The sequence below is a fragment of the Hypomesus nipponensis genome, chromosome 5, assembly GCF_054491055.1.
Source record: "Hypomesus nipponensis isolate SF chromosome 5, ASM5449105v1, whole genome shotgun sequence".
In the NCBI taxonomy this organism is placed as follows: Eukaryota; Metazoa; Chordata; class Actinopteri; order Osmeriformes; family Osmeridae; genus Hypomesus; species Hypomesus nipponensis.
Genome location: NC_140365.1, coordinates 6,569,570 through 6,594,989, shown reverse-complemented (window position 1 = coordinate 6,594,989; position 25,420 = coordinate 6,569,570). Strand labels below are relative to the sequence as shown.

Sequence of the window (25,420 nt, the reverse complement as noted above, 5' to 3'; positions counted from 1 at the left end):
GTTCTTTTCCAGCATCAATGCAAGTTATACATAAACCAGCAGTGTATGAACTCCTTTACAGTGGGGTATTGTTTCAATAAAGAACACTCGTGATAAAATGTTAAAGAAAATATTGTTTATTTGAAAATCTTTAATGGCTTAGGCATGAACACATTGCAACGTAATGAATGCTGAGTATATTAAAAATCAATAAATAAAATATTTATCTACACATGCAATAACAAGGCAATGGGGGAAATAAACATTTTTTTAGTTAGCAAGTTAGTTTTCCTCCTTATGTAAAGGTTAGGCAAACATTGAATTATACCACATAAATCTTCAAATTGGCTCTTATCAGAAAGTACCAACTGCGCTACAGTATCCAGAAAATCCCTCAATGAGTCTACCGCAGTAATGTATAGTGAAACAGCGCCTTCTACTGTTGAATACATATTCTGACCAGAACAGTGGACATCAACCTTCGTTAGTAAGTCATTCCTACCAAGTTTCAAGTTATTCTCAAACATTTCTTTCACATGGTGTGGCACTTCAGATCAAGAAATTGCAGTCAATTTACATAAACACTTTCAAAGGAACAGTATCATTGAGTTTACATGAAATAAAAACTAGACTTAGATCAAAGGGATATTCTGTACAGAGACCAAAGAAGCATCCATTAATGCATATGAATGACAACTGTGTTTAAATGCTTTTGGCTTTGGAATCAAAAATGTGTCAAGTTTGTGTCCTCATACAACCTTGGCATATCACTGCACGTTTCAGACTAGTGAGTACCTGAGTACATAAGACAGTATCTAAACCCTTGGTGAGCAGGTAGTAGACATTACATCAACAAATGCTCAACAGTGATAAGCCACATTCTAGGGAATAAGGATTAACAGCAAAGAAAAGACAGTTCAAATATAGATTCACTTACAGAGAGTGGACCAAGGTCGGGTTTTAGAGAACAAGAATAAAAAACTTTGTACGAGTATTTTTTCCCAGAGAATAGGCAGCAAAGCAAGTCTACTATGAGGTAGTGCCAATTATGTACTTCATTTCACAAAAATAGTATGACAGTATGACTTAAAATAGATCGCCTGTCCTTGAAACTGCCCAATGAATATGTTGGAAAATTGATAGCCTGACTAAAGAAAAACAGAAATTACAAAACGTACAAGCAGCAGTCCAATTGCACAAGAATTAGCACATAGGAAAATTCAGAAAGGGCATGTTAAACTGCCTCTCTTCCTTGTTACGAAATAAGAAGGAAACTCACTTTAGAACTTAATAAACGCTATTCACAGAATAAACAAGTAAGGCTTAATCGTGATACCACTAAGAACGGTGGCAGAAAATGAAAGTATAAAAAAATAACAAATATGAGAAATGTTGCATGTTAGTTCATCCATCACTGTTAGGCTACTACATTGAATATACACTTACAGTACATTCCAGAAATTACTTATACATCATTTAGACATTTATATTATTATCATACATATACAATATCACCATCACTAAACCAGCAACTGAAGCAACCGATGGAGTCTGTTTTACTTTTCAATCTAACTTATGACTTCTAATGTGAAATGTATGACATGAAGCCCTGTAATACTGCAATGCAACTTTGAGATTCACATTCATTTAGCGTTTGCACAAAACCACAGAGTCAAATGCTAGTCTCCCACCTGACTTGTCTAGTTAGCTACATACCGTATGCACGACTTGCGTATGCACAAAACTAAGATGGCCGCCTTTACAGGGAGTGTTAAAGACTCAAGTATGCCCATTTGACAATGACGTTTGCTGCAAAGTAATTGCCAGTCCCAACCTCTTTCTTTTAAGCCTTTTGCGGCTTAGAGTTACAGTAAGCTTTGAAAACACTGCATTCAGAAACAGCGAAAAATGCACGAGCCACCCCACAATAAGACCAGAGGCAAGTTAGCAAAGAGGTCAGCAGGCTTGGCCGTAAAGAAGCCACACAAAAGCTCCCTCCTCTCTCCCTCTATGATTCAGTATAGCTGTGCTGTTTATGGAGGTGGGTTCCCCTCCCAGCCTTTCCCAACATAAAGCGCTTGGCAACCTCTTTTACAAAAGCACAAGGTAAATGCTATCCATTATGGCACAGTGGGTAGAGAACAGGAAACAGACAGGGTGGGAGGCCGCTACGTCAGGATGTGGGCCGTGGAAGGGATGGACACAAACTCCCGGAGGATGTTCTTGGCCGTCTCCAGGTTGTTCTGGGCGATCATCAGGGCCTTCTGGATGTCCTGGAAGGAGTAGCCCTGGCTCATCAGACGCTCAATCTCCCCGTTGATGGGCAGGCCTGGGGCGGGGCCCAGGGACGAGGAGGCGGAGGTGGAGGGGCACGGGGAGGGGACAGAGGAGCGTCCTGGGGACGGCCCGCGGAGGGCTTCTGGGGTGAGGGGGTGGGGCCGTCGGTCAGAGTTGACTCGTCGAGGGAGAGGCTTGGGGGGTCGCTCGGGTTCCGGGCCTGCTACGAACATAGCTAAGAAGACAGGGGAGGGCGGGAGAGAGAGAGGTCAAGAAAGAGACGGGGAGAGAGAGAGAGAGAGACACGGGGAGAGAGCGAGAGCGCATTAGGGTTAGGGGCTGTGTTGACATCATTTCTAGCTGTGTGGAGGTGGTGTACATACTGGGCTCTATGGGGGGCGCTCCGTCCAGGGCCAGGCAGCTGAAGGTGGAGGAGGAGCCAGTGACGTCAGACAGCATGCGTCTGGCGGGGGCCGGGGGGACCACGGGGCGGGGGTAGTCGTACTCGTACACGTCCTCAGACTGGGACTCCTCCGTGGAATGCGGGGGGACTGCAGGGGGCAGGTTCAGGTGGTCTGGGGAGGAGGTTCAAAAGAACAGCATGGACTCCATGGCTTTTAGCGTTTTCGAAATCTGCTCAGTGTTTTTGAGAAATGACCAGGTATTTCAAACCAAAACTGAAAACGGTACTTGTGAGGGATATTCTGATGAGGATGTCAAACACCGTTCTTCAGTTTAAACTATTTACCAACACCTCCCTCAGGAACATACTGACTTGCTTCATGAAAACATCCCTGCGACCTTATAAAGGAACTTCAGAACCACATTCAGACATTTTGCCTGTAGACGTCTCAAATTCCTCTTTTATCAGTTTTAAGACTGGATCATTTCTAGTCTGGACTTTTGTAAGGTAATGAGGTGCTTAGACAATAACAACTGATGCCAGCATGATACGACACCAAAGGCTATGCTGTTATATAATACAGGCTGGAGATGCTATCAAATAAGCTATAATCTTAAGATACTATCCAATAAGCTCTTAACCAAATCAAATGCAAAAAAATAGTCCACAGATACCTTTGAAAATGTAATACCTGACAAACACAGAAGATGGCTATACGTTTGCCTCATCTATCTATATCTATCTATATCTATATATGTGTGTGTGTGTGTACCTGAGTCTGCTGCTTGTGGTGGCAGGGCGTCTGCTGCGCCAGCCTGTGCCTGGATGTTGCACATGGACTCATACACCTGGGGGTCCTCCCAGTCTCCATCACACACCACAGAACTGCAGGAAGGGACAGCAAACCAAAGAAGAAGACAAAAAGATCAGTCGAAAAGAGGAAGCGAGCCCTAAAACGGGAAGATAGAGCAAAAAACGGCCAAATGTTGCTGTGAATCGCCCTCTAGTGGTGTTAGCGGGTAAATGTTCCAAAAGCAGAAGGTCTGGGCTTCCTGCAGAGACAGGCATCCTCACCGTGAGTCATGGTGGTTGTTGGGGGTCTGGGGAGGAGGTGGTGGGGGTATGACAGCACCAGCCATTACCCAGGGGGCTCCAGCAGGGAGAGAGGTGGGGCTCATGTACTCGTTCTCCTCACTCGCCCCAGGCCTGTCACCGCTCGACACCACAGGGGCTGGGTGAGGCCTGGCCACACAGACAGACAGGAGGGGGATTAAGAGCACCTCAGTATGAACTGAATACTAATGAATCAATGGATTAATGTACTGCGCAAAATACATCACTGGCACCTCAAAAGCTCTAGAATCAAACCATAGAAAAAGGCATCCTTTGCAGCCACATAACGTGCTATTTTTGGAATAGGGTTGCCAGGTTTCAAACTGAATAACCCACCTGATAGCGATGGAGTAGACGGCGTTGGCGGCGTTCTGGGCCGGCAGCTTCCCTCGGGCGGCCTCCACGTCGCCGTTGCTCTGCAGCGGGAGCACCTTGGTGGCCGGCCGGGGGATCATGTAGTTGGAGGCCCAGCTGGGCTCGGCGGGGGTGGAGGGGAGGGGCCTCCTCTGGAGCCGAGTCTCAGGGGGGGGCAGAGGGGAGGGGCGTTCGGGGGGCGGGGGAGGGGGGAGTTCTCTCTGGGCGGGGGGCAGAGGGAGAGGCTTGTCTCGGTGGGGCGCCGAAATCTGGGGAGGAGCGCGGGTTAATTGTTAGTTGTCGTGGTGGTGGTGGTGGCAGTAAAGACACGCGCGAGGCGAGCAGCATAATGACAATGAAAAGCACGCAGAGAGAAATACACAGTTATCTTCCTGAAGCATCTCTTCTGCTTACCTTGGGCGTGGCCCCCTGGCCCAGGGCTCCAGGAGAGCTTGGTGGTCTCGGTTGTACAAGGTCCATGCGGGGGGGCACCGGGGGCAGGGGAGTGACTGGGGAGGGGGGCCTCTCCACCTGAACAGACCAAGTGCAACACAGCACACTCCAATAAGACACGAGCCACGCGGCAGACTGTTGAGTAGCATAGTCTCTCTAATCGTCTGCTCACCCACAGCGGGCCTGGGTCCCGTACCTTGGCGCAGGCCAGCCTGCTCATGATGAGGTGGGGGTCCTCTAGACGCTCATCGTCCTCCTCGTCGTTGCCGGGGGAGACGGCTCCGGCGCACTCCGCCCCGTACTGCAGCTGGAAGCCTGCGAAGGAGGCCCCGCTGCTGCCGCCGCCGCCGCCTCCGCCGGCTTTGGGGTGGAAGGGGTCCACCACGATGGGCTCGGTCCCTTTGATCTCGCAGCGACAGAACGGGCAGCCTTGGCCCTCCGATTCCTGGGAGACAGAGGGGGGGAGAGGGAGAGAGAGAGGGGGAGAGGGAGAGGGGGGGGGCGAGAGAGGGAGGGAGAGAGGGGGAGAGATGGGGAGAGATAGGGAGGGAGAGAGGGAGAGCGAGAGGGGGAGAGGGAGGAGATAGGGAGGGAGAGAGGGAGGGGGAGAGATAGGGGAGCGAGAGGGGGAGAGGGAGAGAGGGGGGGAAAGAGGGGGAGAGATAGGGAGGGAGAGAGGGGGAAAGATAGGGAGGGAGAGAGGGGGGGAGGGACACAGGGACGGAGAGAGATGAATAGGAACAGATAAGCCAAACGAATAACAGGAGGGTAGATAAAGAAGAAAAAGAAAAAACACGAATTGAAAAAGACCGTTGGGGGGGGGGGGGGGGGAGAGAAGAGGTCAGAGAGAGAACATCTGGGCCCCTTCAAGAAAACAAGAGCCAGGGACCAGGGGGGCCTCAGAGGGAGGTGGGCCTACACGTGGAAGAAGCAGAGCAGTGATTCAGGAGCGGGCCCTGGGCTCGTCTAACCTGCCAGGCGGTGAGGCAGGAGGTGCACATGAGGTGGCTGCACGGCTCGATCTTCACGTCCTTGTCGTTCTCGGCGCAGATCTTACACAGCTGGAAGGTGGAGCCCATCTCGCAGTAGAGCTCGTACTGCTCCTGTAGAGGGGGGGGGGAGAAACAGGTCTGAGAGGAGCGCTTGAGAAAGTGTTTACATGCCACATGTGCAAGATACCACATAAGAATGTAGTCAGGCCAGATTCTGCCTAATGTATATTTTCTTATTTCAGGCTCGGATTTACTGGCTGTGGCTACGGCTAAAAACAAGACTCGTATGTCATTCAAAGGAGTTACTCAGGTCTCAACATGGCCTGTACGTGTAGGTATGTGTGTGTGCATGTGTAGGTGTGTGTGTGTGTGTGTGTGTGTGTGGTGTCTGCCTGTCTGACCTGGGTGACTTTGATGTGGTCCTGTGGTGAGGGCTCACACAGGCCTGTCAGGTCCGGGCTCTGTGCTCTCCCGTCTGGGAACAGGTAGCTGGAGGGGAAGCAGCACAGCCAACACACTCAACATGACAGGCTCCACATCTCACCACAGCTCAAAGGATTGCACTCCACAATCCACTGCAAAAGGCATGACATGTGCAAGGCCTTGTCTAAAACAACAACCTCAGAAATAAATCAAAAAGCCCCTAGACTCGAAACATGTCATTTTTGGCAACACTGGTCTGTCGTCTACCAAAGGACTCTGTGACGGCCTTGATTGCAACGAGCGCAGGTGGAGCTTTCAGACGCAGGCCCCGGTCCTACGCAGGAGCTCGTCTCGGTGCGTGCGTACGTGTACTCACAATCCCTCCCTGTAGCCGTCGATGAGAGCCTGGAACAGAGGCTTGTTGTGGGGGATGGTCTGCAGGATGTTGCCGTCTGCTGTGACGTAGCCGATGGCCCACTGGCCCAGCCTGGTGCAGCTCAGCCTGAAGATGTAGCTGGAGACGAGGTCGACGCAAAGTCATCGGACTGAAATCTCCCGAGCAATCTACCGGCGCATGAGCTCTTGTGTGTGCACGTTTGCGTTTTGGTTGGGTGTGTGCGTTTGTGTGTCTGTGTGTTTGTGTCTCACCTGCCAGGCTTGTGGATAAACCTCTGTAATCTGGCCTTGACCTCGTCGTAGGTGAGGAAGGCCATGTACCCTGGGTGGGTGACTGCTAGACTGTTCCAGTTCCGCAAGAGAGACGACCACGGCTGTGACACACACACACACACACATTATTACTACTCTTTACGTGGCCTATTCCACAGCTGACATGTAACCATCTTGTTATCAACGACAATTGTCTTTCTTGATTGCCGGAAAACTCACAAAGCAGTCCGTTCTCATCCCCTGTCATTCTAAGAATCCCCCACAACCAGGCCAATTAGTCATATTACGACTGAGATCAATCTAAGGCTTACGCAAGTAATGAAATACCCAAAGGCCTTGATGATTGTTGGCCTGGTTCCCAGTGGGGTGCTAGAGCTAGGATGGAACAGTGCGTTACTCACAGAAAGCTGAGCACTCCGACAAGCTATGTGGTTAAAACATCCGCAGGCAAATGGGCCCCACTTCAATTCACAGGGCTAATTTGAGGAAGGTCATTTGGGTTCCATTCTTGCAAGAGGTCAGGTCAGGCCAAGGTTTGTGGCTAGTGTGGACTCTTTAGAGAACTCTTGTCAAAGGCTCAAACATTTGGCATTGTCCCAACAGAGGCCCTACACTGCCTGCCACACCCTACCTAATAACAGAGAGATATCTCTACCTTCGTACTCACAACATACTCTTACGGGCTTAAATGGAATCAAAAAGTTCCCACATTCAAATTAACCACCCACACAGTGGTGCATACGAACAGACTCCTTCCTTTACTCTTTCCTTCACCGACGCACCATTTTGTAAAAGTTCAACCCAAAGTGAACGTTAGCATGGCAATTTGAGGGCTGTATACACTAAGACTTCAAGAAAAGGGAAATAGGACATTTCAAGTTACAGCTCTAAACTGCTTCACAGAAAGCATACTGGCAACTGTTAAATATGTTAAACCAATAAGCTATACAGATGAACACTAGCAAAAAAAGAAATAAACTGCCACAGATTTTATGGTTTGTATATGTAGGTATCTGCTGACACCATGAGCAGGGTATAATGTTCCTTTAGTTTCACTCACAGGAGTTCCTCTTCAGGAGCAGGAGTCATATTAAGATGAAGTCTGACAGCCTTTCAGAACATCTTGTTGTCTACTCTGTACACTGTAGTGAGCAGCACATTGAACCATGTTTAGGTTTGGAACCAGTACCTGGAAGAGCCTGGTGAAGATGTCAAACTCAAAGACGGAGATGTAGTCGTTGCAGGTGAGGTCGATGGTGGACTTCAGGGCCATGGCCTCCAGACCCGAGCTGATGGGGTGGAACTCATGGAGCGCCTGGCGGAATGTTCTCCACGGGACTATGGTTCTACAGGGAACAGGAGGGTTGGTTGAAACTCTTTCACTGAGACAGATTTGTATGTTTTCTTGCGTTTATATTTTCTTGTCTTTGATTGAGGTGTCATTGCATCTACATGCTAATGACCCAACTCTAACAACTGGATACACTTATAAGGCAGGGTTATTCTGCTCCAGCTGTTGTTTCATGGGAAATAGGAAACTCACTTGTCAGCAAAAGACCTCCTCCAGAACTCAGCAGCGTCAGCTTTGGTGATTCTGAAATTGTCTCCCTGGAACAGCCCGTTGGGAAAGATGGCTTTCAGTTCAGCCAGCATGTGGCTGAAGATCAGAGACAGCTTGGTCAGGTTTCGCCTGGAAAGCAGAGAAGATGAACATCGTGTCAGTGACTCAGATAATCATCATCGTAATCAACCACCACTTCTCCCAGAGATCTGTGGGTCCTGTTAGGTCTTGAATGATTTTCCCTAAGTCAGCAGTCTTGCATAGAAAGGACAGCTTAGGGCCATCTGCTGTGCCACAAAGGGTCACAAAGTGATGACATAATTATAACATGCATCTAAAAGTAAATGAACATTGCGTGTCAGAGTGTGCTGACGGTTGGAGCGGCATGTCTAAATTTCACTACATTCCATCAACCACATTTGCTTTTCATTCAGAGATGAATTACATACACAGATTAAGGAAATTCTATCCTATGAACTAACCTCACAGACAGCCAGACAACAAATAAGTGAGTGTGTAGTGATGTGCCCTATGTGTAACAGAAGTGGGTCTATGTTTAATGCTTATGCAATGGAGTTGGAGTTTCCAAACTCCAAAATAATTGATACAAGGTGCTTCAACTCTAGAAAATTCCGCTGAAATGTCAATAGAGTTCTCCTTGTCCTCAAGAACAATTAAGGAACCTTTTTTGAAGATGAAATGGAATACAAGCCATTTAATTAGGTCAATACATTTATTGATGTAGGCTAGACAATCTGTATGCGAGTGCGGAGGAACAGAGATTAAAATCATTGCTTCACTAAAGAAAAACAGGATGGGTTTTTAGCTTACTTAGAGGGTTTGAAAGAGAATGAGGAAGCAGAGCCTTCTTTTACACATCAGAGCCTCACTCACTCAGTCTTTCCTCCTCATCAAACTTTCCTTTGTATCACATGAGCCACCGAAGTTAGACAATCACAAGAGATTGTTTCTTATTTTCTCGTGCTTTTGAGAACATAGGTATAAGGCTGCTTTAGGAATATTATGATATTAGGGTGTTGCATGGGAACATATATGTGAGGTGTGAAGTGGCGTTCTTAGAAGTCTTATCTATGCAAATTTGTAGCCACAAAAAATGATTGCAGAAACTGAGAAAGATCGCATCTTCAACTACAGTATCGGGGGGGGGGGGTGTTCCTGTTCGGAAGCCTTACGAAGCCTCACAAAGAAGTTAAGAACTGCCAAGATACACTGAATCTTATCAGAGAACCTTCAACAGACACACACGTGGTCACGTACGCGTTTGTTGTTCTTGGTACCCATTCTTGCACACTTGCAGCATTCCACTCTCCATATTTACCTGGGCTGGGAGTTCTCCTCATACATGCGTTCCTTGGCCTCCTTGAATAGGCTCATAGTTTGCTTGATCTTATTGGTCAGGTTCTCCATCACTACCCGGAAGTACTCGTTCTCCCCCAGGGTCTCCATCTTGCCCTCGTAGCGGGAGAGGATGGTGCGCAGGTGCTGGTAGGTGTCTGGCAGCAGGTCCAGGATGTAAGGAGGACTGTTCTTCAGAGCCACTTTTGGGTTCTGGCACAGACGTACCACCTGTGTGGAAAAGCAAAGTTGAAATGAGGTCAGAACAACCTGGAACAGGCTAGAACATTGGGGAGACTGCTGTTTATATCTTGTTGGCTCCTAAGGGATTACACAATGGGTGTGCAATCTGAGGGGGAAAAAATCTTATGTTCATGTACTACCATAGAAGAACGTTTTGATATCTAGCACCTTGGTCAACATCCCTCAGTTATTTCTTGGTGTTCCATTAAAGCAAAAGAACACCTTGTTCAACTGTCAAATGAGACACGCAATAAAGTCTACAATTAAACAAACAAAAAACAATTGTGGGTCTCAAGAGAACTAATCTACAAAACTAGTGACTATAACATCGGTCTAAACATGGGTTTACATATGACAGAATAAACAGTGAAAAATCTGTCAGGACAGATACTAGCCAACATAACTGGTCTGTGAGTCAATGTGCCTATGAGTGAGCTGGTCATCTACAGCTTACTGGAGCATTGAGAGTTTACATTGTGCCTGACTGCTTGTGGCCACGCCAATTATTTACAGTCTGGTTGATGTTTGTAATTCAGATGTCTCATTCAAAAAAGCTCAGCCAAAGGGCATATTTTCTAAGAGAATAAGAATATGACACACAAAAAGTAGAATATCAAAAAAATAAATTCAACATATCCGCTGTTTTAGGGGGAATCAAAGAGACAACCGATCTCTGTCGGTTTCTCTTTGGAAACCAAAATGTGGAGGTTATACAAAACCTGACAACTACGAACAGTAATCACATTACAAAATACAGGAAACGAGATAAAACCCGTATTTGATACTTATTAGGATACTTCCATAGCAAGTCAAATTAAATTGTTGTCAGTATCGAAATAATCAGTTAACACAGTTGAATAAGCAAGGCTCAAATAACCCATCTACATTAGGTAGGTTACATAGTCTTCTGCTGTGTAATATTTAATGACTTCACATTGGGGGGTAAATGCGAAAATACTTCCAGTTCTCCTGATCAATATCTAGAACACAGCTAGAACCACAGTCAACGTCAACCATTTATTCTCGGAAAGTAATACCTTATCCATAAGTTTCCAGCATTTTTCCACCATTTTCTTGTCTACGACCGCAGGCTGATGAGGCTGGAGGGGTTGATGATGGGGCTGAAAGGCATCCTTCATCAACCCGATGAGACCGGCGCCCCTTCTCGGATTTCCTGCCATGCTTCTGTTGCCGGCCGGGGGAGAGCCCCGGGGCTTGGAGGCCGTCAATGAATGATAATTCTGGACACGTATTTACAGACAAATGCCGTCGTTGCAACTTTCCGTTTGTAAATACAGCGACGAATTGACACACAAACCTTGCAAACGAGCAAGCTAGAAGAAAGAGAGGCAGTGGAGATTGGTCTGCTGTAGAGAATGTTTAAAGAGCCCTTGTCCGCCCTCTCCTTTCGTTGGAAAAGACAGGCGTTTGCATAGCTCAACCTCCTCTTAGTTGTGCAGTGTCTGTCCCCGTCTGATATCTTTGGAGACGAGCTCAGATGAATAAAGGGCACACGCAAGTATGCGTGGACGAATACGTAAGAAACACGCCTTATCTCTCAAAGCTAAAATGCGTTCAATTTTCTTCGAACATTAGAACATGAACGATGTATTTATCTGTTTTCTTCCCATTTTGAGCTTTTTTCTACTACTGTTCCGCCTGTACAGCAAATTAGGTAACTTCCGGTTTCCTCATTTGTCAAATTAAAAGCCCTGAACAAACGCTTCATTTATAGTTATACGCTGGATGCTCTATTAGTTGATTTACCTATATTACTAATAATCAAAAAGCAATACCAAGTAAAACAAAGAAAACACAAAATTATGTCTGTAACGTTATTGAATACAGATGCTTGGCAAAATGCTGTTAACCCGTTTACGAATTACTGTAGTTTATGAGCTAGCAATATTTGCCAGTGCCCATTTGCGCATTGACAACTTACTGGGACCCTATACTTCTTCCTTATTTTTTCCCCCTCTGACCTCCTTTTCTCAAACGGGTGCTCCTCTTTGTAAAGAAATGTCATCATTTTACAGCTTTATAACACCTCAAAAACCAGTTCCTGAATAATATTGGAGAATTGTGTCACGGTCACGTTGGTTGGCTAGATACAGCATACGTTGTGGGAGCCAAACTGTGACGTCAGAAAGTGTTTTTGATGCCGAGGGATCCAACTTCCGCTGCTGAGGTTCTATAATTTCTAGGTGGCGGCCAAATGAGATTGTCCATCAAGTCCACTACGGCCCACATGAAGCAGTGCAGTAATAATCATCAAGTAGTAACCATCAAAAACCAATACCAAATGAAACACAAAATGATAACTTTATTGAGAACAACATTTAGTTAAGCATTTGTGATATGAAAAAAAGTCTGAGAAAAGGGTGATGTGTAACTGCTGATGTCATAAGTGTGTATGTCTGCATGATCTGTGTGTAGTGAAAGACAGAGAGAGCGAGCGAGAGAGAGACAGAGAGAGAGAGAGAAGAGTGAAGGTGTGTGTATGTGTGTGTGTGTCTAAGGGTGGTGTGCAACTGCTGTCGTCATAAGTGTGTATGTCTACATGATTTCTGTGTAGTGAGAGGCAGAGAGAGAGAGAGAGAGAGACAGAGAGAGAGAGAGAGAGAGAGAGCATGAGTATGCATGCATGATGTTTGTTAAACATGTCAACAACAGCCACATGTGAGTTTGCGCACCAGCCACTGGAGAAACCTGTCAATCATAAAAAAAAAAACATCAAATGTAATCTGCCATGTACACATTCTCTCATCCTTACACTGAGGGTCCTGCTGTCTTTACCCACATTCTACTACCCCCTCCATTTAGCCTTTCTGCTATCTGGCCTCACCTCTTTCCCACATTCTTCTTTTTCTTTTTCTTCTCCTTCACGTAGTTTTTGGACTCATCTTCTTGCTTTTCCTCACTGACTTCCTCCACAGTCAGTGGTTGGACGTACGACATCGCCTTGGCGACGCCAGTCGTGTCTTCCGGCACATCCTGAAAGCAGAACACATGCTTACATGGACGAATCACTGAGCTGAGAAAAAATGGCAATGAAGCAATGAACCAGGGAAAATCCTGATTATTTTCAAACCTCATTTGTTATTATTATGCATATTGTGATTTATGCTTTAACAGTGTCATCATATATTTGCCTGTAATGATAATGACCCACCTGCAGGAACTCTTCCAGTCCTCCTTGGAGAGGAGTTAAAGCCCGGGGAAGCTGCTGGTTGAAGAGGAGGGCCTCGGGAGTAGGAGGAGTCAGAGGGGGAGATTCCCTGGCATCCTCAAAGGTGAAGGGGACCACATGAGTGATCTCTGTCACAGATAGACCCTGGGGACACACAGTCACAAGAGAAGACATCACCTTTTGGCCCTGGGATCTTTCCATGGCTCTTTAGGATGATCATCAACAAACTTAATCAAGATTGTGTCATTCTATACCTCATGGGCGAATCTAGCCCTATTTTAATTTCAGGGTTAGGGTTTCATTAGCCCCCCCAAAAAAATAAATACAAATAAAATACAAATAATCTGAATTTGTTAATTTATTTTCCTAAAACCCATTAGCCCCCCCAAAAGGGAGAAGCTAGATTCACCCCTGCTATACCTTGAATCAAACAATTACTAAATCAATGAATATTTACTGTTTCTGTATTGATTTCTTACAAAGCGTTGGATGGTGCCCTTGTCTTCCTGAGAGGGGTTGATCTTTGGTGTGGAACTACACGCTTCGTCGATCTTCTCAGTGAGGGCCCTGCACGCCCTGCATGCCATGTGCAGCTTCTGAATATCTCTCTGCCATATCTCATGCAGCTCCACATCGCTGTGATCAGTGTGGTCCGAGTCCATGACTTCGTAAAGTCCTTCAAACTCTGTCAAGATCCGTTCCAACATATCTTTCTGGATCTTCTGGAGCCTGCTCCCCCTGAAGTCGTTTGCACACTGTCTCAGGGCTGTAACCACCTGGCCTTGCCTCTGGCTCTTCGCAACAGGCACCTCACACGCATCGGTGTTCATGACATCCTTGGTGACTTCAATGTCAAGTTGTAGAAGTTCCAGGGATGCCTTGATGGCCTGCCTGTTGAGTCTCTGCAACAGGGGTCTGGTCTCCTGGTCTGGTCTCACAGAGTCAGGGGGAATTACCTGGACTGCACAATCCATAACAGGATTCTAGGGAGAGTAAAGGACAACAATGTACAGGAACAGGGCAGAGGGGAACATGTGAAATTGTGTTCCCACCACATTCACTACATCAGATACACAGTCCCTCAGAGGTAGTTGATCATGTTTGCTGTTTAACCATTTAAGTTTAAGTTCATAAAAACTCTTATCATCTGTTTTCCATCCATTTCACTTATCACTATACAAAGACTTACCAGAAAATCTTCCTCATCAAATGAATGGAGAGAAAGATAGTCCCCATTCTTCCAATCCCTTTCATTGGGCTGGATAGTGGTCCCATAAAGGTCAACTCCCTACATTAGAGACACAGTCAGAGGTATTTGACCATGCATGATGATTAACCATTTAAGTTTAAGGTAAAATAAAGGATCTTACCAAATCGGTGTCATCCCTTTCACCTATTACTATGCATAAACTACTGACCAGAAAATCTGCCTCATCAAGTGAACAGAGAGAAAGATCATCCCCACATTTCCAATCCCTTTCCATTTCTTGGATTGTGGTCCCATCATGGTCAACTTCCTACATTACAGACAATCACTCAGAGAGCTATTTGACCATGTTTGCTGTTTAAACATTTACATTTAAGTTGATATAAGGCTCTTACCATTTCGGCCTCATCCATTTCTCTAACCAGTATCCTTCGTTGCACACTCATGTTATTGAAAGTAACTGCATTACATAAGTGTGGATTAAATTGAGCATTAAATTGCGTTACATGTAAGATTACACTAAGTATTAATGTGTTAAGAAGAATTACTCACCGAAATTGGCTGATTAGCTTGAGAAAATCTTCAGAGAAAGCTAGACAGTAAATACCGTTCACCTCTTCAGAAGAAATGTGATGCAGTTCTGTAATGTTAGATTAAAGTATGAATGTACACCATTATTACGTTGTTGTAGCCTACGTCATAATGTGTAGCATTTGGACAAGCTATACATATATTTATACAGTAGCCTATCATTTTAAGTAAATATACGTCAATATTCCTCATTTGGTAATTCCGATTATGTTTTCTGTAAAACGTGATTTGCATGACAGTACTTTCAGTTTTTTCTGTTTTTAAATAATCAGAATAGAAAACTGTTTCCATTATGAATATAGCCAGCACTAAAATTCAATTTGGCACTAAAAGGCTGGTTCTCTACATATTATTATCTCTGCCTTACTGATAAATTATTAATTGGCTGTACATAGCCAAAACAAAGTTGGAAATATAGTCACAGATTTGAACAATTCCCTAAGAAATAAATTACAGAAACGTTGTTAAAACACAAAAGCCACCTTTTCCCAAACGTTCCAAACATTCACCAGGCAATGTGGATAAAACAAAGTAATAAAATACAATATTATGACTAATATTATGCAAATTAAATATTAATAATTAAATAAGAATTACTCACCAAAAACACGAAATTGGCTGATTAGCCTGCTTGAAAATCTCCTGAGAAAGCTGTACTGTTCACCTGCTTGTTCAGAAGAAATATGAGCAAGCTCTGTAATGTTCCAATAAAGTATGCAGATAACACATTATTACGTTTTTTTGTACGTCATTATGTATAGCATTCGGATGTATTTTCCATAAAGATGGAACGTATTAATATACATATATGTAGGCCTACGTCAATATACAAACAAGAATATAATTTAAATCACTCTAATAAATTATGTTAAAACAAATGTCCAAAACTACACTATAACAGCAGGTTATTGTTATTTCGCTCATTTGCCCCACACGTTGTCATGTAGTAAATCTTTTATTTTGAAATCCTTACAAAGCAGTCCTTCGCTGGGACTTTATTTCCTCTCTGTAATTGTACGCTCCTCTCTTCTTTCCACTGGCAAGCTAACCTCTTGTCAGTGTAGTTACTTAAACATGAACGCACCTCCGGCATTCGAATCATTTTTGTTGTTCGAAGGAGAAAAGAAGTAAGTTACAGACATTATTTTTCATAAGCAAGCTCGTGTTTCCCTCCAAAACATTTTAGCTTCGTGCATGCCAGCATGGACCTGACCAGCTACCACTGGCTCAGCTAGCTGCCCAGTCCAAGTACCTTGTTGTGTTGATTTATTGGGGCTCAACCTGTCACACTATGTGTTGCTAGCTATAACCCCGTTGTGTGTTTTGTTTAACAGAATTACTATTACAAAGGACACAAAAGTTCCCAATGCTTGCCTTTTCACGTTGAACAAAGAAGATCATACATTGGGGAACATCATCAGATCGTAAGTAGGCCTATTAGCCTACTCTCTGCCTATTAGGGTTTAAGGAAACATTGCACTTCTCTAACCCAAGTCCTACCTATATGTCACTCCCCCAACAGACAACTGCTAAAAGACCCCCAGGTGCTCTTTGCTGGCTATAAAGTTCCTCATCCTCTGGAGCACAAGATTGTTATCCGTGTTCAGACCACTCCAGACTACAGTCCTCAGGAGGCTTTCACCAATGCCATCACCGATCTGATCAGTGAGCTGTCTCTGCTGGAGGAGAGGTTTAGGGTGAGTGCAGGAGAGCAAGTGAACCAAGTCGTGATTAGTGTTGTTGTAGATTGAAGAGAGGAAATGAGTCTCACCATCTATATGTTCACTACTCACTAATTTTGTGCAGACTATTCACTTTTTGAAAAAACCTTACCGATATCAGCCAGTTTGCTTTCTTATGTTGTTATCTTATTGTGTTTCAGGTTGCTATCAAGGACAAGCAAGAAGGGATTGAATGAAGACTTGCTATCACTACATGAAGAATCCTTATTATGAATGTTTACATTTTGTGTTGAACCTGAATGCTCTGGATACAAGGATATAGCTTTGGGACTAACTATAACTACCATGCACAATGTTTTTGTTCACTTTCATTTCAAATTCTTGTTTGGTAAAATGTTAAGAGGTCCCCATGTATTTTCAAATCATGGTAACAAAAAAAATCACTTTCCCAAACGATTTTAACATTATTCATATGTTGTGAAACGTTTTTTTTTTGGACATCTTGTGTTTCAATAAATGAAGCTTGTGATATTTCTAAATTGCATGATTTTGGTTAATGACACCTTGTCCATAAAGGGCTTGGTTCTCCTTCCTCCGGGAAACTGGGTGGGAGAAGGATATAGGTTTTTATTTTACTATGTTTATTTTGAAATTGTGCAGACTACCGTCCTCACACTCCCTAACAAATGGCAGACGAAGAAGTAGTGCTTTGGTAGGACCATTGACCTGCTTACTGAATGCGGAACAACTCTTCTTGTGTGTTGTTTCCACGGGTACTTTCTTAGTGATGCACACAATGTCCATGGACGAAGAACAGGAGGCAACTCCTGACTGTGGTTGTAAAGGAATTAGAAGTTGCCTAAAATGTGAAAATGTAAAAGGAAAAGCCGAACTGAATGAGAATGGTCAAACGGTAAGAGCTAGGTTTGAATAAATATGAATATGTTGCCTGTTTGTAGTAAGACAATAAGCTACGTTTGGAAGATGTTTCCTACTTCTTGCTAGCTAAGTGGCAAAAATAGATGTTGATAAAAAATTGCTGTCGTTTTTAGATGTACCATGATTTCATATACGACCCAATACTGCGGTTGGCACTGCGAAAGGATAGCGAGGAGGTGTCCTTCCCATTCCCTGGAATCTTTCTGTGGGAAAACTTCATATCAGAAGAGGATGAAATAGAGTTGGTAGAGAAAATTGACAGGAATGTCTGGAGAGAGTCACAGTCTGGTCGAAAGAAACAGGTATCTGTTTGTACCCATAGGTCTTGTAATTTAGGCCGAAACTATGAAATGCATACAATGGCTGTTGCTCGATAGTATGCATAAAGTACACGCAATCAACATACCTATTCGCTATTTTCAGGATTTTGGACCAAAGGTCAACTTCAAAAAACGCAAAGTACGTGTAGGTGGCTTCTGTGGCTTACCAGATATCAGCCAAAAATTAGTGCAACGGATGTCCCAGGAGCCAGTTCTAGCAGGTTTCCAACCAGTTGAGCAGTGCAACTTGGACTACAGCCCCCAGCGTGGGTCTGCAATTGACCCCCACCTGGATGACAGTTGGCTGTGGGGGGAACGTCTGGTGACCATCAACCTGCTCTCAGACACCATTCTCACTATGTCCATGGAAGAGGGACTGTCCGAAATTGGGGAAGAGGGGGAAGTGAGGGTTACAGTACACCTTCCTCGCAGGTCGTTAGTGGTGCTGCAAGGTGAAGCACGACATAGATGGAAACATGCCATCTATAGACAAGACATTCATGCCCGCAGGGTGTGCAGTACGTACAGAGAACTGTCTGCAGAGTTCCTGCCTGGTGGGGAGCAAGAAGAATTAGGGGCTCAGCTGTTGAACATAGCTTGCAGCTTTCAGGGGACTTCTTTATAGAGATAATGCTCTTCTTCTTTAATAATGCTATTCCTTTTTTGCAATACGTTCTGTGTTTGGAATAATAATAATTTTAAATGTTGTCAGCTAAGGTATCCATAACAGAATGATTAAAATATCAGTCAGCATATAAACAAATTGTCTGTTAAAATACAATTTCGACAACAGGGACTTGTTATTGTGAGCATGTAAATTACAATGATTTTAGTAGTATAACTTGTAATTAGCTATTTCCTGCAAATTCTGATTTTGATTGAACTTCATCATTCAACATTTTTATAAGGAAAAATGAAGATCTAAATAAAATCATTATTGCCATGACTTATGTGAAATTCATGATTTGGAACATCCGCGACAGAATAAAATACTACTGATCAACAACATTGCTGGTAGGTGACTGGCTTTCATAAATGTTAGTCTACTTGGCTTACTTCTAAGTCGATAATTTATTTATTTTTTATTATTATTTTTATTGCAGAAATACAATCAATTAGCCTACAGAGTATGCCAACACATACAAGAATGCAAGACGGTACAACACAGCAAAAATCATACAAAGACCATATAGAAAGCACAGACATCAATTGTTTTGACAGCTTTCTCATTAAAGGAATACAATATAATTTGAATGTATATTTGTAATTCTTTGTAAAAGATCAGAAAGAGGTTTTCTATTAGTAAGTCGATCTTTATTCAACCTCCACCGATTTGCGGAAATGATGTTGACCACGTGATTAACCCATCACTTTTTCCCGGGAAAGTTGCAAGACTTGCAGATGTCCCGTGCCAGCGAAATTTTACTGGTAAGTTCATCGTAATTAACGTTACTGTAGATCGTCTTCACTAGTGCGGGTTATTATTGTTGCGTTTTACTTTCGAACTGGTTATTGACTATCTTTACCTCGTTAGAACCAGCAATGCCTTGAATCTGAATCAGAACGCAGGAACACGTAGGCTATTTAATGCAGTTCAGAAATGGTTCATCGTTAGCATCGTGCATTCACACGTTACTTTCATTTAGTTTCAGGTCAGTTTCAGGTCAGTTTTTAAATACTACGGACGCAGTCATGCACACAATATTGAATCGAAATAACCCCCCACCCCATGCCCCACGTTAACCAACCTAGCTAGAACTGCATCAAAAACCCTGTATAGGTGTGACGTGTTGGCTAGTTTCTAGTTAAATGAGCTACGCCCCTCTGTGTACACGTATATTAAGTTTAAGTGCTGAGCTCTTTCGTTCACACACTTTGTCAGAGACATACCATGGAGAAGTTAACGGAGAAACTTCTGTTGGAGAGATGCACGCCAAAAACCTCGAAACTGGAACAAATAAAGATACTCAAGTAAGTCAAGGCATATGGTGTATTATACAAGGTAAACGTATGCTCAAATGTTTTGGTTTGTGCTTATTTTATCATGTATAATATGAGATTTATCCAAAACATCGATATGGGACTCGCCCTACTAACCCATTCGTGTGTGCCCCTTCACAGCCTCTCAAAGTTGGGCCTTAAGAGTGAGGACTTGCCTGTTCCATTGCTCTCTCGCCTCAAATGTTTGGAACAGTTGGACTTATCTGGGAACTCTCTTGAAGAGATGCCCCAGGGTCTGTGTTTGCCCTCCTTGCTCAAACTGGACCTAAGCAACAATGACCTGGAGGATGTCACCACACTTGAATCACTGACCTCATTGGAGGAGCTGAAAGTTGAGGATAACCTATACCTTACAGTAAGTATCGATCTAGGTTTATTTTTATTTTTTTTACATGGGCTTTCTTTTGTGTTTCAAATTGTTTAATGTATGATTACATTTTTTTCAGGTCAATGACAACTACAAGCTGATGGTGCTCCTGCCTAAGATGAGGGTTTATAATGGGAAGGACATTAGCACCACAGCCAACCATGTACGCTTCATCGCCGGAGAAAACCTTAGGACCAGGGTATGAATGGACTCATTTATCAAGTTGTTGTTGTTTCTCATTGAGTATCACAATGCTCAACAGTCAACAGGGCAGTTAGATGCTCGTGTTAGCCTGCCAAGTTAACAGCAATATTGATAGGCAATAATCTTGACCACAGAAACTGCACAAAATGGATCCTAGACTAGAAATGGGCACTCTTGAAAAGTAATTTGTTTGAGAATGATGGTCTGAGAGATCTTATGAGGCTGTGTACATCCTTGATGATTGCGTGTTTCTGTGATTTCTAGGTGGTGGCCGTGTGGGAGAGTGATGTCATCTCTCTCCCTAACCCCGCCATGGGAGAGGAAATTGCCAAAGTGAAGAGAAATTTTGTCAAAAAGGCTGTCCATCAGGTCCAATATGGTCCAAAGTCCATTAATGGCTACACTAAATGGAGGGTAGGTTGATGAAATACTCATATAAACCACTCCTTTGAGTAGCTCTTTAAAGGTTTCAGTTGGAAAAAAAGATAGTACACAACGTTTGTACACAATCTTCAATTGCTGACAGTTGCTGTCTAGTTTGTCGTATTGTCAGTAGATAGTATTGCCATTATTAGTATTTTTGTCTCTGGTATTGGGGTTATTTCTTACTGGTTTCTTTCACTGTCTCACAGGTGGAAAGGATAGCTACAGAGTTCTTTGACTCTCTGATTCAGCCTAAAGACAAGGTCAGTTTACACTTGTAGAATTTAGTCTCGCAAACGTTGTAAGAGTATTTAGTTAAGTTTGTTATTCTGTGTGACCGCTCATCTGTTCTCTCTTTTTTTTATCAGACTCCCAAAAGAAAACTCTCCACATCTGCAGCTGACTCTGACTTTGGCACCCCTCAGAGAAAAATAAAAGTTATTTCCCAAGACACGGTGGAGGCTAGCCCACGCAAGTCTATCCGCGTACAGAACACCCCTCAGAAAGTGGACCGGTCCACTACAGCAAGCCCACGTAAAGCAGTGCACGCTCCAGCCACTCCCTCCAGGGTGCTACCAGAAGATAGCCCACGGAAATCCAACCGTAGACTCAACACCCCTCAGAAAGTGGACCAGACCAGTGCAGCTAGCCCACGTCAAGCAGTGCAGTCCTCCTCCACCCCCACTAGGGTGCAGCCTAGACGATCGGAGACCCCAAGGAAAGCATTGAAAGAGCAGCAGCTCAAAGCGGACACACCACCTGCCAAACAGAGCAAGACACCTTCCGTACATCAACACAGAGAGGTCAATGGGAGCAACAGAAAGCCAACTAAAAATGTGTACTCCGTGCCTAAGGTGAGATTTACCAAACTCTACGCACAACAACTCATGTGTTTCAAGAGGTAGAGTATCTCATACAAGTCATTCAGAGGCCTACCTATGAGTACCATTGTTTGATAGACCACTCAGGTTGGCCACGGCTTCCATTGTTCTGGTATCAGCTCCTTGATGGTTACCCACAAGGCAGTTGTTGTTGTCTCATTGATTAACACCCCAACCCATCCATCTTCCTTTATCAACCATCTCCCCCCTTTCTACTCTTTTCATCTCTCCATCTATCCCTGCAGGAGCCGGTGAGTCTGAAGCCCCACTGTGCTCTGCAGTGTCACAGTAGAAACGACAGCCCCAACGACCTCAGCACCCAGCTGTGGGCTTGTGCCTTCCAGCCGCCTCCTGGTTTCTCAGGTAGCGGTGAGTACTTCTCCCTGCTGGATGGCTGTTTGTATGCATGCTTCAGCCACTGAGAGCTGACTGTGTTGACAGGGTCAAAAGTTTATAAAATTAGATTTGACTCCCAAAGACTGTTTTGTATTGTAAATAGAAGACATGCCATTTCCTTCATTGATAGCTAATACTCTATTTTCTTGACAGCTGCGAGTGGAGAGAGTCGTATAGTGGCCACCTGTGGGGGAGATTCTGTGTGTTTAATCGACTGCGATACGGGAAAGGTGTTGAAGAAACACAAGGTTCCTGGAGAGGTGAGACTAGCTTTTGTGTACCACCGCTTCAAATCACTAGAGGGCATTCACACCCCATGTTCAAATACCATCGTGATCTTCATCTTGTCAATCTCACTCCTATCGCTATCAGGTTCACACATCTCCATCTTTACAGGCTGAACGTGTAGTCGTTCTGTGTGTTTGCATTTGATCTGACGACGTCTCATTGTCGGCCCTCCAGGAGTTCTTCTCCCTCGCGTGGTCGTTGGTGCTGATGTCGCGGGAGGGAGGTGGCAGTGTGCGGCCTTGCCGTATCTTGGCGGCGGGGGGCAAGAGGGGCATGGTGAAACTGATCCACCCCAGAGCCAACCTGGCGTACGGAGAGTTCCGTGCCAGCCGCAAAGCCATCTCAATCCTGCGCTTCAGCCCACAGCAGGGCAACTTCCTGTTTAGTGAGTGTCGGCCATTTTGTGATCCCTTTTTATATGAAATGTACACCTTCAATTATGTTTTGTTGGTCTGTATCTGAAAAGAACACTGGAATGTTAACTATGTAGCTACTGACTTTGACGGTCTGCTAAGTGTGCCCAATGAGTCATTGTTTGTTCTTCTAATGTTTTTATGTTTACCACTTCTTCCACCTCTGTAGCTGGAACTTATGATAAAAGAATCCTGATGTGGGACATCGGTGGAGTGGACAGCGAGTACAATTTCAAAGTCATGTGAGTGACCGATGGGCGCTTGAAAGGATTTTGCTAGTTTTACATTAACGTCTGTGACACTTGGCAGCACGCTGAATCATGTTCAGGCACATTTGGAAGATGATTTTCTAAATGAGGCTACAGACGCCAACGAATCAAACCTAAATACAGGTACTAATGGGACCATTTCTCTTTTTCCCCTTCCAGTCAGCTGCTGGTGTTGGAGGCCACCTCCACACCCCTACACCTCTGCCTGGCCCCCTCAAGCCCAGACACGCACCTCCTAGCTGCCTGTGAGGACGGCCTGCACTGCTACAACATCCAGCTCAGCAAGAACACCATGAACAGGTGAGCGGGTGGCGCTCTTCAGGATATTTTCCTCCCTCGGAACTCCCTACTCCTGACTCAAGTGCGAAACGACCACCCCTCATAAACCGTAGTTTTTCTGTGGCATGAGGGAAATCTAGAACCTGGTTATTTATCTAGAACTTGGGCCGTGTGTCTTGTTTTTGTGTTAGTGGAGGTTGTAATAGTTGTAAAAAAAAAAATATCTTATCCCCATCAAGGTCTGCTGAATATGAGGTCACCTTCCCTGTGTATGACAAGGAGGACAAGGACACTGACTACCACACTATTGATGGCCTGGCATTTCTCAGCGACGATATTGTTGGTGGGTCCCACTACTTTTCTACTCGTTAGACATCGTCAGTCTTAAAACCTCCATATAGTGTTGATGCAATGACTAACCCTGTGATGCAAATTCCAAGGGCTAACCCTGAAATGCAAATGTTCTCTCCTTCCCAGCCTCTAAAAGCCACATGCAGGGCTCCATCTACCTGTGGAGCTGGAGGGACACATGCACCCAGCGGCCCAGTAAGAAGAAGCAGATGTGCGCTGTGATCCTGGCAGAGCTGCAGTGGGCCAACACGGATATCCCCTACCTGTCTCTCAACACCTGCCCCAGTGAGTCTTCCCCAAGCACAACACACGCTCGACAGGTCACAACGTGTACTACAAACCATTTACAGTTCAAGTCACATGTCTTGGCTGTAAGGAGAAGAGAAACACATAACATGTCCCAATTTGTTCTCACTGTTTAGAAAAAAAAAGTTTTGAGCCATTTAGATCCACATGGAAATGGTCAGTTCACAACTGTAATGGTGCCTTTCATCCTCTAAGCAGTCATGTGTTCTCCTCAGGCAAGGGCTACGTGGTGTGTGGGGACGACAAGGGGAGACTATGGAGGTACCACGTCACAGACCTCCCTAAGACCAGCTCACAGAGCAGGAAGGCTGTCCCAGCTACAGAGGTACTGGGTTTCTGCTGCTCTCGTTCCCTTACACACAATAACAGCTGGTGTTCATGTCCAACAACTATCTATGAAAGATAACAGCAAACTGTATATAGACACGTTGATTTATTTACATAACTAATACCACCATCTAGCATATCAGGTCAGGAAGTTAAGGGTTAACCTATTTTGGTAACTTTTTGTACAAGATGTGCAACAGGATGTGTGTGTTTACAGTGACCAGTAGGTGTCAGCAGTAATCCTATCGGTGTGTGTGTGTGTGTGTGTGTGTGTGTGTGTGATCAAACTTTTCACTGATGATGAACAATAAGCAAGCATCAGTTGAGTCATGTAATTTCACTGATTTCAGATTTTGGAGTGGCCAGTAGAGGACAAAGTTGTGGGTGCTTCAATCAACAGCGTAGCAATGGACCCTGACCTCCAGTACACGGTGGCCCTCACAGATAAGAACATTGTGGTCATTTTGAAGAGAGATGAGTGCTGAGGAACAGGAAGACATCAGCGGCTGGGCCTCAGCAGTCATGAGACTGGCTGCATCCCAATACTTCTGCAGGGCACCTCTGCAGTCTCCTTTCCCCTCATCTGAGCGTGTGTTGTTGGACCTCGTCGCCTGGTTCATAAAAAGAAAAACAACTTTTCAGTCTGTATTATAGTGTTGATCAGTGATGTGGGTATACAAATGCATCTCAGTATATCCTTGACTATGACTCTCCTTGAAACTCAATGTTAACAGTGGGTTTGGCAGCAACTGGCAAGATGAAGAGTATGGAAAGTGCACAAACGGGTTGATGAAACCAAATATGTTTGACTGTATAGTGTTTTCATTGTTTTACTTTTTAATTTTTAACATTTTTAATTGTTCAGAGAAAAATAACAAGGATGTTGCTTGTCAAATGTAGTATTGTTCAACATGGCTAATGTTTTAGATGCATGAGTACACATGCAGATGACCCAGTTGGTAATTGAATTGCTATGAACAAGTTATGTGCTCAATAAACCACATTGCAATACATGTGTAGCCTTGTGGCTATTCCTTAACATCAGTGAAACCATGTACCTTCTTTACAAATATACAAATACAAAAATGATGGAACCCGTTTCCTTTCCATTATTTAAAGATGCAGCGTACAGGATGTAGTTGTTATTGCCAGTGTGTCACTCA

The 25,420-nt window shown here is 44.4% G+C and overlaps 5 protein-coding genes across 6 annotated transcripts; 3 read left to right on the top strand and 2 right to left on the bottom strand.

Moving 5' to 3' along the window:
- Positions 1-100: 100 nt before the first annotated feature.
- Positions 101-11,910, bottom strand: LOC146288186 (E3 ubiquitin-protein ligase CBL-like). The gene is made up of 15 exons (XM_084698227.1): positions 10,861-11,910; positions 9,564-9,811; positions 8,207-8,353; positions 7,853-8,009; positions 6,643-6,764; positions 6,371-6,508; positions 5,973-6,060; positions 5,551-5,682; positions 4,776-5,024; positions 4,541-4,657; positions 4,109-4,395; positions 3,734-3,901; positions 3,432-3,544; positions 2,640-2,831; positions 101-2,491 (listed from the first exon to the last, which is right to left on the bottom strand). Exons 1-15 carry the CDS (start codon positions 11,002-11,004, stop codon positions 2,148-2,150), a joined length of 2,646 nt encoding a protein of 881 aa, XP_084554353.1. The 5' UTR covers positions 11,005-11,910; the 3' UTR covers positions 101-2,147.
- Positions 11,911-12,173: 263 nt separating this feature from the next.
- On the bottom strand, positions 12,174-15,511 carry LOC146288185 (uncharacterized). Its single transcript, XM_084698543.1, has 9 exons — positions 15,413-15,511; positions 14,773-14,860; positions 14,616-14,680; positions 14,432-14,530; positions 14,203-14,301; positions 13,493-13,996; positions 12,996-13,157; positions 12,669-12,817; positions 12,174-12,532 (listed from the first exon to the last, which is right to left on the bottom strand). Exons 3-9 carry the CDS (start codon positions 14,664-14,666, stop codon positions 12,487-12,489), a joined length of 1,110 nt encoding a protein of 369 aa, XP_084554669.1. The 5' UTR covers positions 14,667-14,680; positions 14,773-14,860; positions 15,413-15,511; the 3' UTR covers positions 12,174-12,486.
- Positions 15,512-15,778: 267 nt separating this feature from the next.
- Positions 15,779-17,032, top strand: polr2j (RNA polymerase II subunit J). Its single transcript, XM_084697642.1, has 4 exons — positions 15,779-15,938; positions 16,146-16,235; positions 16,334-16,508; positions 16,694-17,032. The coding sequence occupies exons 1-4, from the start codon at positions 15,886-15,888 to the stop codon at positions 16,727-16,729; spliced, it is 354 nt and encodes a 117-aa protein (XP_084553768.1). The 5' UTR covers positions 15,779-15,885; the 3' UTR covers positions 16,730-17,032.
- A 218-nt stretch (positions 17,033-17,250) lies between these two features.
- alkbh4 (alkB homolog 4, lysine demthylase) lies at positions 17,251-18,698 on the top strand. Its single transcript, XM_084697639.1, has 3 exons — positions 17,251-17,406; positions 17,546-17,734; positions 17,856-18,698. Exons 1-3 carry the CDS (start codon positions 17,281-17,283, stop codon positions 18,375-18,377), a joined length of 837 nt encoding a protein of 278 aa, XP_084553765.1. The 5' UTR covers positions 17,251-17,280; the 3' UTR covers positions 18,378-18,698.
- A 250-nt stretch (positions 18,699-18,948) lies between these two features.
- On the top strand, positions 18,949-25,296 carry lrwd1 (leucine-rich repeats and WD repeat domain containing 1). Of its 2 annotated transcripts, none has more exons than XM_084697633.1 (16): positions 18,949-19,180; positions 19,635-19,723; positions 19,874-20,108; positions 20,200-20,319; positions 20,589-20,738; positions 20,957-21,010; positions 21,116-21,601; positions 21,874-21,997; positions 22,178-22,284; positions 22,487-22,697; positions 22,895-22,967; positions 23,154-23,294; positions 23,513-23,616; positions 23,751-23,909; positions 24,146-24,255; positions 24,608-25,296. In XM_084697633.1, the coding sequence occupies exons 1-16, from the start codon at positions 19,154-19,156 to the stop codon at positions 24,740-24,742; spliced, it is 2,325 nt and encodes a 774-aa protein (XP_084553759.1). In that variant the 5' UTR covers positions 18,949-19,153; the 3' UTR covers positions 24,743-25,296. The 2 variants fall into 2 exon arrangements, with proteins under 2 accessions (XP_084553759.1, XP_084553761.1); XM_084697635.1 differs by having other exon boundaries at positions 18,982-19,180; positions 21,874-21,991.
- Positions 25,297-25,420: the final 124 nt, after the last annotated feature.

Bases quoted from the DNA above. Each gene is read 5' to 3' on its own strand.
- LOC146288186 (XM_084698227.1), bottom strand. From the start codon at position 11,004: ATGGCAGGAAATCCGAGAAGGGGCGCCGGTCTCATCGGGTTGATGAAG. The intron at 6,765-7,852 runs GTACTGGTTCCA...TGTGTGTCACAG, and splicing joins TCTTCACCAGGCTCTTCCAG to CCGTGGTCGTCTCTCTTGCG. The intron at 2,492-2,639 runs GTATGTACACCA...CTGTCTTCTTAG, and splicing joins AGCGCCCCCCATAGAGCCCA to CTATGTTCGTAGCAGGCCCG.
- LOC146288185 (XM_084698543.1), bottom strand. From the start codon at position 14,666: ATGAGTGTGCAACGAAGGATACTGGTTAGAGAAATGGATGAGGCCGAA. The intron at 13,997-14,202 runs GTAAGTCTTTGT...TACTCTCCCTAG, and splicing joins TTGATGAGGAAGATTTTCTG to AATCCTGTTATGGATTGTGC. The intron at 12,533-12,668 runs GTGAGGCCAGAT...TATGATTGACAG, and splicing joins AAGAAGAATGTGGGAAAGAG to GTTTCTCCAGTGGCTGGTGC.
- polr2j (XM_084697642.1), top strand. From the start codon at position 15,886: ATGAACGCACCTCCGGCATTCGAATCATTTTTGTTGTTCGAAGGAGAA. The intron at 16,236-16,333 runs GTAAGTAGGCCT...CTCCCCCAACAG, and splicing joins TTGGGGAACATCATCAGATC to ACAACTGCTAAAAGACCCCC. The intron at 16,509-16,693 runs GTGAGTGCAGGA...ATTGTGTTTCAG, and splicing joins TGCTGGAGGAGAGGTTTAGG to GTTGCTATCAAGGACAAGCA.
- alkbh4 (XM_084697639.1), top strand. From the start codon at position 17,281: ATGCACACAATGTCCATGGACGAAGAACAGGAGGCAACTCCTGACTGT. The intron at 17,407-17,545 runs GTAAGAGCTAGG...TGTCGTTTTTAG, and splicing joins TGAATGAGAATGGTCAAACG to ATGTACCATGATTTCATATA. The intron at 17,735-17,855 runs GTATCTGTTTGT...CGCTATTTTCAG, and splicing joins AGTCTGGTCGAAAGAAACAG to GATTTTGGACCAAAGGTCAA.
- lrwd1 (XM_084697633.1), top strand. From the start codon at position 19,154: ATGTCCCGTGCCAGCGAAATTTTACTG. The intron at 19,724-19,873 runs GTAAGTCAAGGC...GCCCCTTCACAG, and splicing joins GAACAAATAAAGATACTCAA to CCTCTCAAAGTTGGGCCTTA. The intron at 22,285-22,486 runs GTGAGACTAGCT...TCGGCCCTCCAG, and splicing joins AACACAAGGTTCCTGGAGAG to GAGTTCTTCTCCCTCGCGTG.